General features: G+C 42.0%; 4 protein-coding genes across 4 annotated transcripts; 2 read left to right on the top strand and 2 right to left on the bottom strand.

Annotated features, from left to right (window-relative positions):
* Nucleotides 1–2,268: 2,268 nt before the first annotated feature.
* On the top strand, nt 2,269–3,370 carry LOC133838322 (thialysine N-epsilon-acetyltransferase). Its single transcript, XM_062269391.1, has 4 exons — nt 2,269–2,519; nt 2,576–2,627; nt 2,686–2,761; nt 2,952–3,370. Exons 1-4 carry the CDS (start codon nt 2,331–2,333, stop codon nt 3,265–3,267), a joined length of 633 nt encoding a protein of 210 aa, XP_062125375.1. The 5' UTR covers nt 2,269–2,330; the 3' UTR covers nt 3,268–3,370.
* On the bottom strand, nt 3,265–7,501 carry LOC133838319 (trafficking protein particle complex subunit 10). Its single transcript, XM_062269387.1, is given in 6 exon segments — nt 3,265–3,611; nt 3,958–4,300; nt 4,358–6,727; nt 6,729–6,959; nt 7,066–7,289; nt 7,353–7,501. Coding segments are annotated over 6 exon segments (3,423 nt in total). The 5' UTR covers nt 7,378–7,501; the 3' UTR covers nt 3,265–3,381.
* Nucleotides 7,502–7,699: 198 nt separating this feature from the next.
* LOC133838320 (small G protein signaling modulator 3 homolog) lies at nt 7,700–11,015 on the top strand. Its single transcript, XM_062269389.1, is given in 4 exon segments — nt 7,700–7,925; nt 7,992–8,517; nt 8,574–10,261; nt 10,264–11,015. Coding segments are annotated over 4 exon segments (2,412 nt in total). The 5' UTR covers nt 7,700–7,859; the 3' UTR covers nt 10,396–11,015.
* On the bottom strand, nt 11,011–11,934 carry LOC133838323 (DNA-directed RNA polymerase II subunit RPB7). The gene is made up of 4 exons (XM_062269392.1): nt 11,795–11,934; nt 11,420–11,740; nt 11,226–11,363; nt 11,011–11,165 (listed from the first exon to the last, which is right to left on the bottom strand). The coding sequence occupies exons 1-4, from the start codon at nt 11,804–11,806 to the stop codon at nt 11,115–11,117; spliced, it is 522 nt and encodes a 173-aa protein (XP_062125376.1). The 5' UTR covers nt 11,807–11,934; the 3' UTR covers nt 11,011–11,114.
* Between the last annotated feature and the right edge of the window lie 64 nt (nt 11,935–11,998).

Genomic DNA, 11,998 nt, shown 5'->3' with positions numbered 1-11,998 from the left:
TAGGCTTATGGCTAATTAAGATATAATATTTATAAATGCTCTAATTCATATGCTTCTAAATTAAAGTGCGAAAGATGTCGCTTAGAGCTCAATTGAATTCACCTTGATTATAGTACAGACATAGTCTAATTAAATTTTTATTTATAAAGCTCATGATGAACATCAGATTTATTGCCAAAACAAAATATTTTAAATACATTTAAATGCTCTATGATCTTTTTATTTTGAAAAGATCCGGGTTCTTCGCTTGAACTTAATAACTTATTGTTAATAATATAAATTAAACTGTTCTCACAATTATTTATTTATTGGAATTATTATTAACATTTACAGCTTTTAGATAGCTATGGTAAGACTGAGAGTGAAACTATTTTCTATTTAAACAAGTGGCAATTAAACACATTATTCTAACTTATCTGAGTTTTCTTTCCAACAATATGGGATGACTAATTTCGGGACTGCCCTGGCGCTTTTTTGGATTTGTTTATAATGTAGAACGAAACAATTAAATCAATAAGCCAACGTCAGAGTGTCTGGTAGACAAAAACGATAATAAAGCAAAAAAAGAAAATAAAACTGAAACCGATAAGGCAAGAAAAAACACGATAAGCAAAATGTGTTAAGGAATTACTAGGTGACGTCATGAGATAACAAGTAACAATGTCAACCAAGACTTTTAAATACCCTGTATAACTCTAAAAAACACTTACTCAAGTGAGGATCATTGTGAGAAGAGAAAATTTAGAGATTACCAACTATGTAGTTCTACCATTGTTCGATAGTTACCCCTATGGTTTATGAATCGAACAGCCTCTCTGGAAAGTCTTATCATTTAAGCTAGACAGGGTATGCGACGTACTAGAAACATATTGCAAACTCTGATAAGAGGCGAACCCGAAGCGAGACTCTCAAACAATGCAACCAGAAAAGTCAGATAAGAAGGTAAATAACCTGCATGGCGAGAAACTTTAGGCAAGCGCCGACGGCGTCTACATCGGCAAATAGAAACTATAGAAAAAGGGCCCGGATCCTCAATCCGATAATGATGTGTGTGGGTGTGGCCGGTCTATCAAGCAGCAACAGCAACAGCAGCAACAGAACAGAAGCAGCAACAAAAGCCCGGAAGACGCATTGCGGGGAAAAGATAAAACCATGAGCAAAACATCACACAGACTGCAGGCACAAGAAGCGCTAAAGGTCACCATTGTACTTATAGAAGGCAGGCGGACGAGCACCCAACATGGCTGCCTCTGTTGCTTCTGCTTCTGTTTCTGCTACAGCTTCAGCTTCAGCTGATGCCAGAATAACATAACTCTGGCTTTCAACTTATCAGCTATGAGGCTTTGCTTTAATACTTTATTTTCGTTATATGTATATTTCTTTTGTTTCGCATTGTTTGGTTGAACGTGCCAGCGATAATTTAATTTAAATATAAAATATTAATGGTCATTTAAAAAGCGAGAATTACAATAAGCGAAACAACAACAATAATGATGAGAGCAACAAGTGGCTTATCTTAAAATTGTAAGAAAAATACAAAAGAAATTGAAAAATGCGCACAGTTGAGTTTAAGATCGGGTCGCATTGACGACATAAATAATCCAACTATGACTGCACGCACACTAGAGTATGTGTATAATGTAAATGTGTGTACATACATATGTACATATAGACATAAGTATGTCTCAACAATCTTTAGCCGCATCATCGTGACGGTGCCGTAGCGAGATAAGCAGAAGATTTCAGAAATAAAATCAATGCTACAGCAACAACAACGGCATTAAAAATCAAGCCAAGCTAAGAAATGGAAAAATGGAAAAAAAAAATTGAAAAATATATAAAACGGGTCTGAGGTTTGGTAAAGGGTCAATTCTGTTTACCAGACGAGTTCCCTGCGTATAATGTACGACTAGAACTACTGATAAGAAAGGCTACGAGCATCTAAACTGACAAGTCTAATGGATTATAATGGCATTATGATCTCAAAATGCATTGAGTTCTTAATACATATATTGAATCTTAAACGTTTTTCGAACATTCTTAATAACAAAAATACTAATTTTGCACAAATTTGCATACCCAACTAAAGTTCTAGACTATACACTATATATTCTTAAATTATTTATTTTAAATTATAAATTCATAGAATATTTAACATTGAGATTCCATACTAAGTTCCCAAACACTACGCAGTAATTCATAAACACATAAATTATAATTTCGTTTATTTCCATAATCTGAAAGCTTATGCAGCTGGAACTAGTTCCGCTGCGGAACTTCCATAAGTGGTAAGCACCTGACAACCCTAAACGCAATCTCCAACTATATACATGTGTTATGATAAGAGCAGCCCTCTCACGAATTTAGATAAGCGAACGTTTCACCAAAGACGACAGATCAGTTATAAAAAAGCAGCTCTACGGATTAGATTTGAAAATTGTTGTAAAATGTCGCAAGATCAATTTACATTTCGCCGGGCAGAAAAGGATGATATTAAAGCTGTGCGAGAAATGATACAGGTGGTAATCGATAATGAAATCTTGAAAATGCATTCTAAAGTAATTTTTAAACAAAGGAATTAGCTGATTTCGAACGCATGAGCAATGGTCCTGAACTTAGCGAAGCGGGTAAGCAGAAAATCAAATTGTTAGATTTACCTGACTGTTATTTTCAATCTATACACAGATTTGATAAGGGACTCTGGACTAGACGGCGGTCAAGAATTTTGTCACATCTATGTGCTCATAGACAATGCCACAAAGTGAGTAAAGCAAACAATTGATAAGCCACAGAATAGGGCGTCAAATTGAAAGACGTTGGGCAAATGTTTGCCGGCCAAATAAGAAATCTGTTTAGAAAACATTTACATCAGCAGCTAGCTTAACGAGACCAAAATATCGATAAGATTGTGTGCGCTACAGAGTATAAATAATGGAAATGTCTTTAAACAGTCTTTGCATTGGCTATGCGATCTGCTTCAACTCGTACTCCACCTGGCAGGGACGTTCGCTCTTCCTAGAGGACATCTACGTGCGTCCTGCGCATCGCAAACGTGGCGCCGGAGCACGCATCTTTCGTGAAGTGGCCGCCATCGCTGTGCAGCTTGGATGTCGTAGACTGGACTTTCATGTGCTCGGCTGGAATCCAGCAAGAGAGTTCTACGATCGACTTGGGGCAACAAATCTAACCGAATCAGAGGAGTGGCATTTCTACCGCGTCGAACAACAACAATTGGCCAAATTGACCAGCGAACTGAACTCTAAATAATCGAATACACATTTAGCTATATATTGTGTAATATTATAGGCTTATTAACAATTCAGCGCTTAAATATAATAAATAATACTTGGCTATGTGGTAGTATCGAATAGTTTGGCTGTTTTACTGTTCACCGCTAACACTGGCAATCACATGGATCTGCATGCTCTTAGTCGAGTTGTACACCTGGCCAGGCGGAAATGGATGCACCTTTGAGTGACCATCGGTTTTGCTCTTGCCACCCGCCGTGTACTTCGATAGACGTATGCTAGGCATGGGTAGAAATCCCGTGCTGAGTGGCATCACATCTAGAGATATTGAATGACTGTCCACATCCTTCATGGAAACGACGCCTGAAAAACGATGTGAGATTAATACAATTAGAACATAAATGTTTCTAAAATAAATTGTTTAAGTAAAAGCATAAATTTTGTAGGGTTTAAAATTGTCCAATCGAAAGCCTAACTACATGGACCAACAACTCCATTAGAATGCTTCCAAAAGCAAGCTTTTAGCAGCTCTACGGGTTATGGTTAGTATGGGTGCAACTACGCTGGTTTAAAACCAAAAACTTACCCATTTCTTAATATGCATTTAAAAGTGTAAATCGTGTGTGTCAAGAAATAAGAATTAAATCAAAAGCAAACATATTGTAAATAGAATTAAATAAATGTGAATAAAGGTCAAGCGACGACTCACCAGCCGAGCGGCCACAAACAGCCCACAGATTCTGATCATTCAATACTTCATACATTAGATCCACATAGGGATTCTCATTAACTTTCGTAATCTTTAGATTTAGATTGCAAACTGTGCGCAGACGACACAACTCATTGGGCTCCAACTGAGCCTGCAGCTTGAAGAGCGTGGAGTAGTCAACGAGATCGAAGGCACAACCGTAATTGCGCCAGACCTGCGGGTCTGTCAATGTGGCATACTTGACCACAAAGTGCACCTTGACGATAGGCAGTTCATGCTCTGCCTTCAGCGGCTCCACTTGAATCTCGTACAGATAGGTGACCGTCAGTGATTTGTGAATTTCCTAAACGATTAACCAATTAGTTTCAAAGTATTTATAGATGCTTTTCCTACAACTTACAATTGGCTCCTGAGGATCGGGGTTTAGATCCTGCAAACGTACGCCTGGTACATCGCACTTGACCTTGGCCTGATGCAGCAGCAGCTGCGCATCCAGACCCTTCATAATGACCTGCAAAAACTTCTGAGTGCCGCATGTGTGCAGCCGGCAAGTTGCCTCCATTGCAGGCTGAAACTCCAGCGGAATTTGCAGCTCATTGCGCGACCACGGACAGCTAAGCGTGATGTGATGTTCATGATGTTTGGCCACCTTACGACCTGGCATATCGGTGAGCACCTCTAGCGGAATGGAACGCTCCTCAAAAGACTTGAACTGAAGCAACGGCACTAACAAAGTTTGCTCAAATGTGGCGTCATTGCCACAGCCAGGATCGTCTAGCGGCAGTGCTTGACGTATGCGCAAATTCTTCGAGCAACGTAATGTGATTTTAGCATCTGGCGGAAAGATGAAACTTCCGCCGGTGACATACAGATTGATTGGTTGCACAATTCCCGCTATGAGTGTCTTGAAGTGCAGTGAAGCACTTGCTGGCTTGGTACATATCTCAAACGTGGGCGGCTGCAACTGCATGGCCAACTGCTCCGAGAGAAACTCCAGACTAGACATGCTGACGCACAACTGCTTAAATTGCCATCGTCCAACACGATTAGCCTTGCCCTTCAGCTCCAGCAGATTAATACCCGGCTGCAGCGCAATATTTTCGGCCTGCACAGTGTTACTGAAGTCCGACTGAACACTGGGCGACAGTTTACGCTTGGTACTGCTTGTGCGTCGCACCGGTTGCTTTGTCTTGGGCGTATCCGATGCCACGGAGGCGCTATTAAGTGAGCCGTCTTGCTTGTGGAACAGCTGCAATGTGACCTTCAAGCGAGACGAGCAATCCTTGCTCTTTAGTGGCACATCCTGCTGAAGAGCAGCCTCTAATTCAGGTGTCACATGCAGCTCATAACAGATTTTGATGCACTCCGCAACAATTCCACGTGGATAGAGACTTTCCACTTTCAGTTGTACAAGTAAATGATCATCTTGTATTATTGGATTGGCGTTGAGCACCTCGATATCCAGTACGCGAAAGTGATCCTCCAACACACAGTAGTTAGCATTCTCCATAGATGGCTGTGCCGATAATGTTGTGTTTAGAGTCTTCAACGACTTGAGGAACTCATCAAAGTAGAATGTTCGCACCAAAGTCTCTAGTTCAGCGCAGCAAGATATGGAACTACAGGTCTTGGTGTAAGCCAAAGAATCACCCATTTTGCGATAGCAATTGGCCAGCTCCAGTAAAGTTTGTGAACTCAACGTATGCCAATTCTCCGCCTTTAGTTCGCGCAACAAATCCGTAAAAAATCCCACCGCTTTGTGAGGTTCATTCAAGGCGCAATAAAACTTGCCGAGATCGAGCCCCACAAGACGAGCCGATCGCAAGCGTGTCACATGTTTGTATGTGCTGATTGCCAGCTCCGCCAGCTCCAGGTAGAGCTTCTGGAATGCCTGATTTGAGCCGAGAGCCTCCTTGAGTTGTTGGGCCGCCGACAGCTTGGGCTTCCGATTGGGAGAACGATCTCGTAGCTGGGGCATTGCTTGCAGAAATTGCTGTTGTGGTGGCGCATCACCAATGCCCGATGACAATTGCACCACAATGTGCAGCTGTTCCGAACTAGGCGTACAACCAGGCAATAAACCACAAAGTTTGCCCAGCTCATAGAGTTTGTCCTTAGCGAGATTCCAAATCGGCGCACAGTGTTGAAAGCATGTAACCTCATTGGGTTCCATGGCCTGTTCACATAACTGCAGCACCTCCAGAGCACAGACAAACTCCCAGCAGCACAGAGCACCTTCCTGACAGTCCAACTTAATGTACTCTACCTCACGTAACGTCGAAAAGAGAAATCCCAGCAATCGCTTAGCTATCTCGGGTATATCATTGCAGGTGAGCAGCAAATAAGCCTGTCGCTCGAACAAATAATTACGGAATTCCAAGAGCGAGACACCTTCGCTAAGAATCTTTTGACGCATTTCGAATTTATCCACACGGCTCAAGCAGATGCCATGAAAAGCGCTCAGAGGTCGCTTAAAGTAGGACAACCACTGTTGCTTCTCATTGAAGCCCGTGTGTGTGATGAACTGCGAAAACATGGCATCCAATTCATCATATTGTATAAGAGCCTCAGTTGGCAACTCGAGTTTCTCGAGTATCAGTGCCAAATCCTCTTGCAAAAAGAAATATTGCCGAAAGTCCCAATCATCATGATTGCGTTTCTCACGTTTACTCCTGATAAGCTCCTCATATTTGGCAATATTCCGATTGTAACTGGTCAACATTAGAAAACGTATTCGCTGCACCAAACAGCGAAAAGATTCTGTGGATTTTTTGCTCAAATTTTGCTGGATTCAAGACGGATATACAGCGATCATCGTTTTTACTGCCAAAGTCCAATCGTATCTTATCCAAAACAGTGGTGCGAGGCAATAAATTCTTCGTTTTTCGTATGTCCAGCGTCTCCACGAGTAAAATCATCCAATCAGAGACACCGTAGCTAGTCAAAAGCTTGAGCCATGTATCGATTTCCTCGCGTATCGTTGCCTTGTAGGCATCAACGTCCTACGAATGGAATTAGATATTATTAGAAGCAGAAGAAGCAGAGCAGAAATAAATGAATTATAAACAGAGGCGTATTCCACGCGCACATAACCACAAGATTATTTACATTACAATCCGTGACATAGATGTGCAAAATGGGATGATCCAAAATGCTCCAGTCGCCCTGTTTGTACTTCTCTAATGCTTCCACATTGAACTGCTGGGCCTGCGCCTCCAGACGAACATGTTTAGTTGGCCTTTGGAACGTGCGACGCCACTCACAAGTGTCCAGAGGAATTGCATTCAAGATTTGCGATTCGAGTGATCGAAAAAGTGGACAAGCGCCAGAATCTGCAAATATTTGTAAATTTAGCTTTCGCCTACAAAAACTGTAATTGCATTTGCATAACTTACATGTAATTATGGGTTTAATCTGCATGTTAATGATTTATTTGCATTGGATTCCACTTTTTGCCTTTCACAAAACAACCAACAAACCGTCCAACTCACAACAACCTGTCAGCTGTTATGGTTTAACAGATCTTTCTCATATGTTTTTACAGAACTGCTATTAACAGTGGGCGCTAAAGTTATTGGCAAACATTGATATAAAAAGTCACTCTTGCATTTGTTTAATAACAGAACAGCGATTCTAATCAGAATTTTTAATAGCGCAACGTCAGCTGTCTATTACAGATGCCTAACATAACATTTACGTTTGCATGGTGTATCGACTATCGATTGCTATCAACAAGCGAATTTATATCGAAACAGCTGACTGCGGGCGAAAGCTGTGAAAATGTTGGAAACAATGCTGTGGAAGTAGAAAAAATTGAGAAATTCGCTGAAAAACAATCAAAAACGAGTATTTCTTTAATTAATTTAATGTTTGAGTGTATGGCCAGTTAACTGCATAGTAGTATGGATATGGCGAGAAGCATTTTTGGCCGCGACCACGAGGGTTACGTGGGTCGTGAAGAACATACGGTAAGAATTGAATTGATTGCTTATCACACTCATTAAAGTTAATGATTCGCAATTTGCTGCCAACAGCGCAAACTACAGACCTTGAGTTCCGAAGACGATATTGGTGAACTACCGCCCATGATGGAGGAACTCAGCGTTGCCGATGGCTTGCGACCGAATCCTGGCGGTCCTTTCTCGGCATTGACGCCCTCTATGTGGCCACAAGAGATTTTGGCTAAGTTGGGTGGTGAGTCAGAAATGGCAGCAGCGGGACCCAACGATCAGCCCGATTATCGCTTCGATGAATTCGGTTTTCGCGTGGAGGAGGAAGATGGACCCGAACAGAGCTCCAATAAATTGCTCAGCATTCCCTTCATGGAGGATCCACAACAGCGATTGCAATGGATAGCACACTTGGAGTTCGCGCACAACAAAGAGGCAAACGAACTCAGTTGGGAGCACGTTGAACTGCTGCTGCAGCGCACTGAGAAGCTGCGCAAAATGGTACAGAATGGCATACCACACAGTCTGCGTCCACAAATGTGGATGCGTCTGTCTGGAGCGCTCTCGAAAAAACCAAAAAGTGAAACTAGCTACCAAGACATTGTTAAAGGTAAGTGCTGCTATCATTCTAATGTCAAAAGAAGCTACTATAATGATGTTTTGCAGCTTCCAGCAACGATCAGTTGATGACATCCAAGCAAATCGAAAAGGATCTGTTGCGCATCTTGCCCACAAATGCATGCTTCAGCCATCCAAATGGCACTGGCATTCCACGACTGCGTCGCATTTTACGCGGCATTGCGTGGCTCTTCCCCGACATTGGCTATTGCCAAGGCACAGGTGTCATTGTCGCGTGCCTGTTGCTCTTCATGGAGGAAGAGAATGCCTTCTGGATGATGGTCACTATTGTGGAGGATCTGTTGCCAGCCTCATACTACAGCTCAACATTGCTTGGCATTCAGGCCGATCAGCGTGTAATGCAAACGCTGATAGCCAACTATTTGGCCAGCGTGGATGAATCGCTCAAGAGGCACGACATTGATTTGTCGCTAATAACACTGCATTGGTTTCTCACCCTGTTCGCCAATGTGGTACATATGAAGATCCTCGTGCGCATTTGGGATTGGTTCTTCTACGAGGGATCTATAGTGCTGTTCCAGCTAACGCTTGGCATGTTGAAAGTTAAGGAACAGGACCTGAAGCACTTGGAGAATTCGGCGCAAATATTCAATTCCCTATCCATGTGCTGTGAAGTGGACGATGTTGAGGTGCTCTTCCACCAAGCACTGGAAGTGGGCGGCTCCTTGAGCCAAACTGTCATCGACACGCATCGACGTCGCCACTTGGCCTATTTGATGGCTGATCAGGGACATCAAATTGGCAATCCGGAGGCAGCAGCCAATCTGCCAAAACAGCAGCTGGCACGACGTCAAGTACGCAAAAGTAAATCCATACTGGAGGCATTCTTGTTTCGCAGTGATCCCGAGGCGGAACAGCTAAAGAACAAGAACATTCGTCAGACCGAAATACTTGTGGATTTACGTGAGGCCATACTAAAGGTTGGTCGTCATTTTATTACCATAGAGCCAAAATTGGCTGGACACATTCAACTAACAGCCAACTACAGCAGCGAATCTCATGCCAAGGATCACGAGAACTTCATTAATGTGGCACGAACGCGCAAACGACGTGCCAAAGCACTGCACGACTTTGAGCGGCATGATGATGACGAACTGGGCTTCAGGCGCAACGATATCATTACCATCATTAGCCAAAAGGATGAGCATTGCTGGGTGGGTGAGCTGAACGGTTTGCGGGGCTGGTTTCCTGCAAAGTTTGTACAGTTGCTGGACGAGCGCAGCAAACTGTATACGTCGGCTGGAGATGACGCGATATCGGAAACGGTCACAGATCTCGTACGTGGCACACTAGCGCCAGCAATTAAAGCCTTCCTTGAGCATGGCATGAAACGACCAACATTCCTAGGCGGACCCATACATCCGTGGCTATTTATTGAAGAGGTTTCCTCGCTGGAGGTGGAAAAGGACTTCAAGTCGGTGTATAGTCGATTAGTGCTGTGTAAAACTTATCGCCTCGATGAGGATGGCAAGGTGTTGACGCCGGAGGAGCTGCTGTATCGCTGCGTGCAAGCCATCAATCAAACACACGACAATGCGCATGCCCAAATGGATGTAAAGCTGCGTTCGCTTATCTGCCTGGGCCTTAACGAACAGGTGCTGCATCTGTGGCTCGAAGTGCTCTGCGCCTGCCAGGAAGTGGTCCAGAAGTGGTATCACAGCTGGAGCTTCATTGATTCACCTGGCTGGGTGCAAATCAAGTGCGAATTGCGCATACTCTCTCACAGTTTGCCTTCAATTTGAATCCGGACTGGGAGTTGCCACCTAAACGCGGCAAGGAATCCCAACCATTGAAGGATGGTGTACGCGACATGCTGGTGAAGCATCATTTGTTCTCCTGGGACCTATGAGTCGATCGTAAGAGGGGCTGGATTACGAGTTGAGATCAGTGGGAGAATGCATCGAAACACACATTCATTACAAACCCTAAACTATCATGCATGTTTGCCTAATCCGCCCTGAAATCCTAAGTATTTAATCTGAACAAAACTGATGCTGACACACGAATTTTGCTTTAATATCTCATGCTTACGATCCCATCTTGTGCAATCTTTTTAATGAAATCAAAAACTTCGGTCTCCCGAAGTCATCATATTCTTGCAGATGCATTTAAACTATTTTTGACGGCAGCTAACTTTTCTAAAAGATCTAATTATTAAATTATTAAATGATTCAAGAATCCGGCAACTAAGCTCTGCAAGAATATAAAGTTTAGCTTATGAATTAATTTCTTGTTGTTGTACGTCTATTTTAAGTGGATTACCTTAAGCTATTTTTACATTCTACACATAAATGTAGCTGTCGCTATTTATTTACTTAAAATATCCATCCATATTTGTAGCTCCCACAAAATACCACTTACAACAAATACACAGACACAGAATTGTACTAAATTACAAACGTAACGTACCTTTGAATTTAAATCAAATCTTATAAAGTATTTATAATATATATACACTTAGATATTTAACGGTCTAAAATGCATTTCATTAAAGTTTAAAATATATATATATAAATTGTATATTAAAGAGAAGCGATTTTATTGAGTTTTTTCCTGAGGCGTTCCTCTCTAATTACAGACCAATCCCAAGTAATCATCCATTAAAGTTCCAATGGCAAACTGCACATAAAATACAGATGATTAGTTATCCAATAAATATTACAGCATCTAAGCACTTACAATGCCAGTTGCGTCCACTCGAGTACCAACAATCTTAAGCCGAATTTTGTCTTCGCCGGAGATAACCACATCTTCGTCCTTGGACTTGTAACAGGGTGGATTGCCATTGGGACAAAATTGCATATCCGCTGGAATAGACTGTTGAATCTCAAGTTAGCAATTGAAACAGTTAAAACTATTGAACTAAAACTTACATGATGAGATATGAAGCAAGATAACGGTCCAATTTCGGCAAACATGCCAACTTTGTTTATCTGTTTAACCACAGCGTCCAACACTTCCCCCTTGAAAGGCCGAAAGACTATAGCCTTGTATTTTACCGGGTATACCACAAAGCCTTGACCAGGCTGTATTACACCAGATCCGATTTGATCTATCGTTGTCACAGCTATCACAAAACCGTATTTGCCGGTACATGTGCCCTCCACCTCCGAATAAAGTTTCTGCTTCACTGTCTCCAGCAGTTGAGGGCCGAAGTAACGCGGATGCAGTAAAATCTCGTGCTCAAGTGAAATCTATATGGAATTTGGTTGGATTAATGGAAAAAACACTTGGCAATTGAGACGTACGTGATAAAACATGTTTCGTTTTCTCAAGGGATCGTTTTTACGTTTAAAATAAAATAAATTTGCCAAAACACAAAAAACGCGCAAGTGTGACCGTACGTTGAATAATGAAATATACCATTTTGTAGGTAATCAGGGCTGCACTTAAATTGTTTCTTGATTTAATGTTGTAACAAAATAATTAAAATTATATGTTTGCAAATACGT

This window comes from Drosophila sulfurigaster, chromosome 2R (genome assembly GCF_023558435.1).
Source record: "Drosophila sulfurigaster albostrigata strain 15112-1811.04 chromosome 2R, ASM2355843v2, whole genome shotgun sequence".
Taxonomy (NCBI): Eukaryota; Metazoa; Arthropoda; class Insecta; order Diptera; family Drosophilidae; genus Drosophila; species Drosophila sulfurigaster.
The sequence above is the reverse complement of the archived record's forward strand: the minus strand, read 5'-3'. Positions and strand labels throughout refer to the sequence as shown.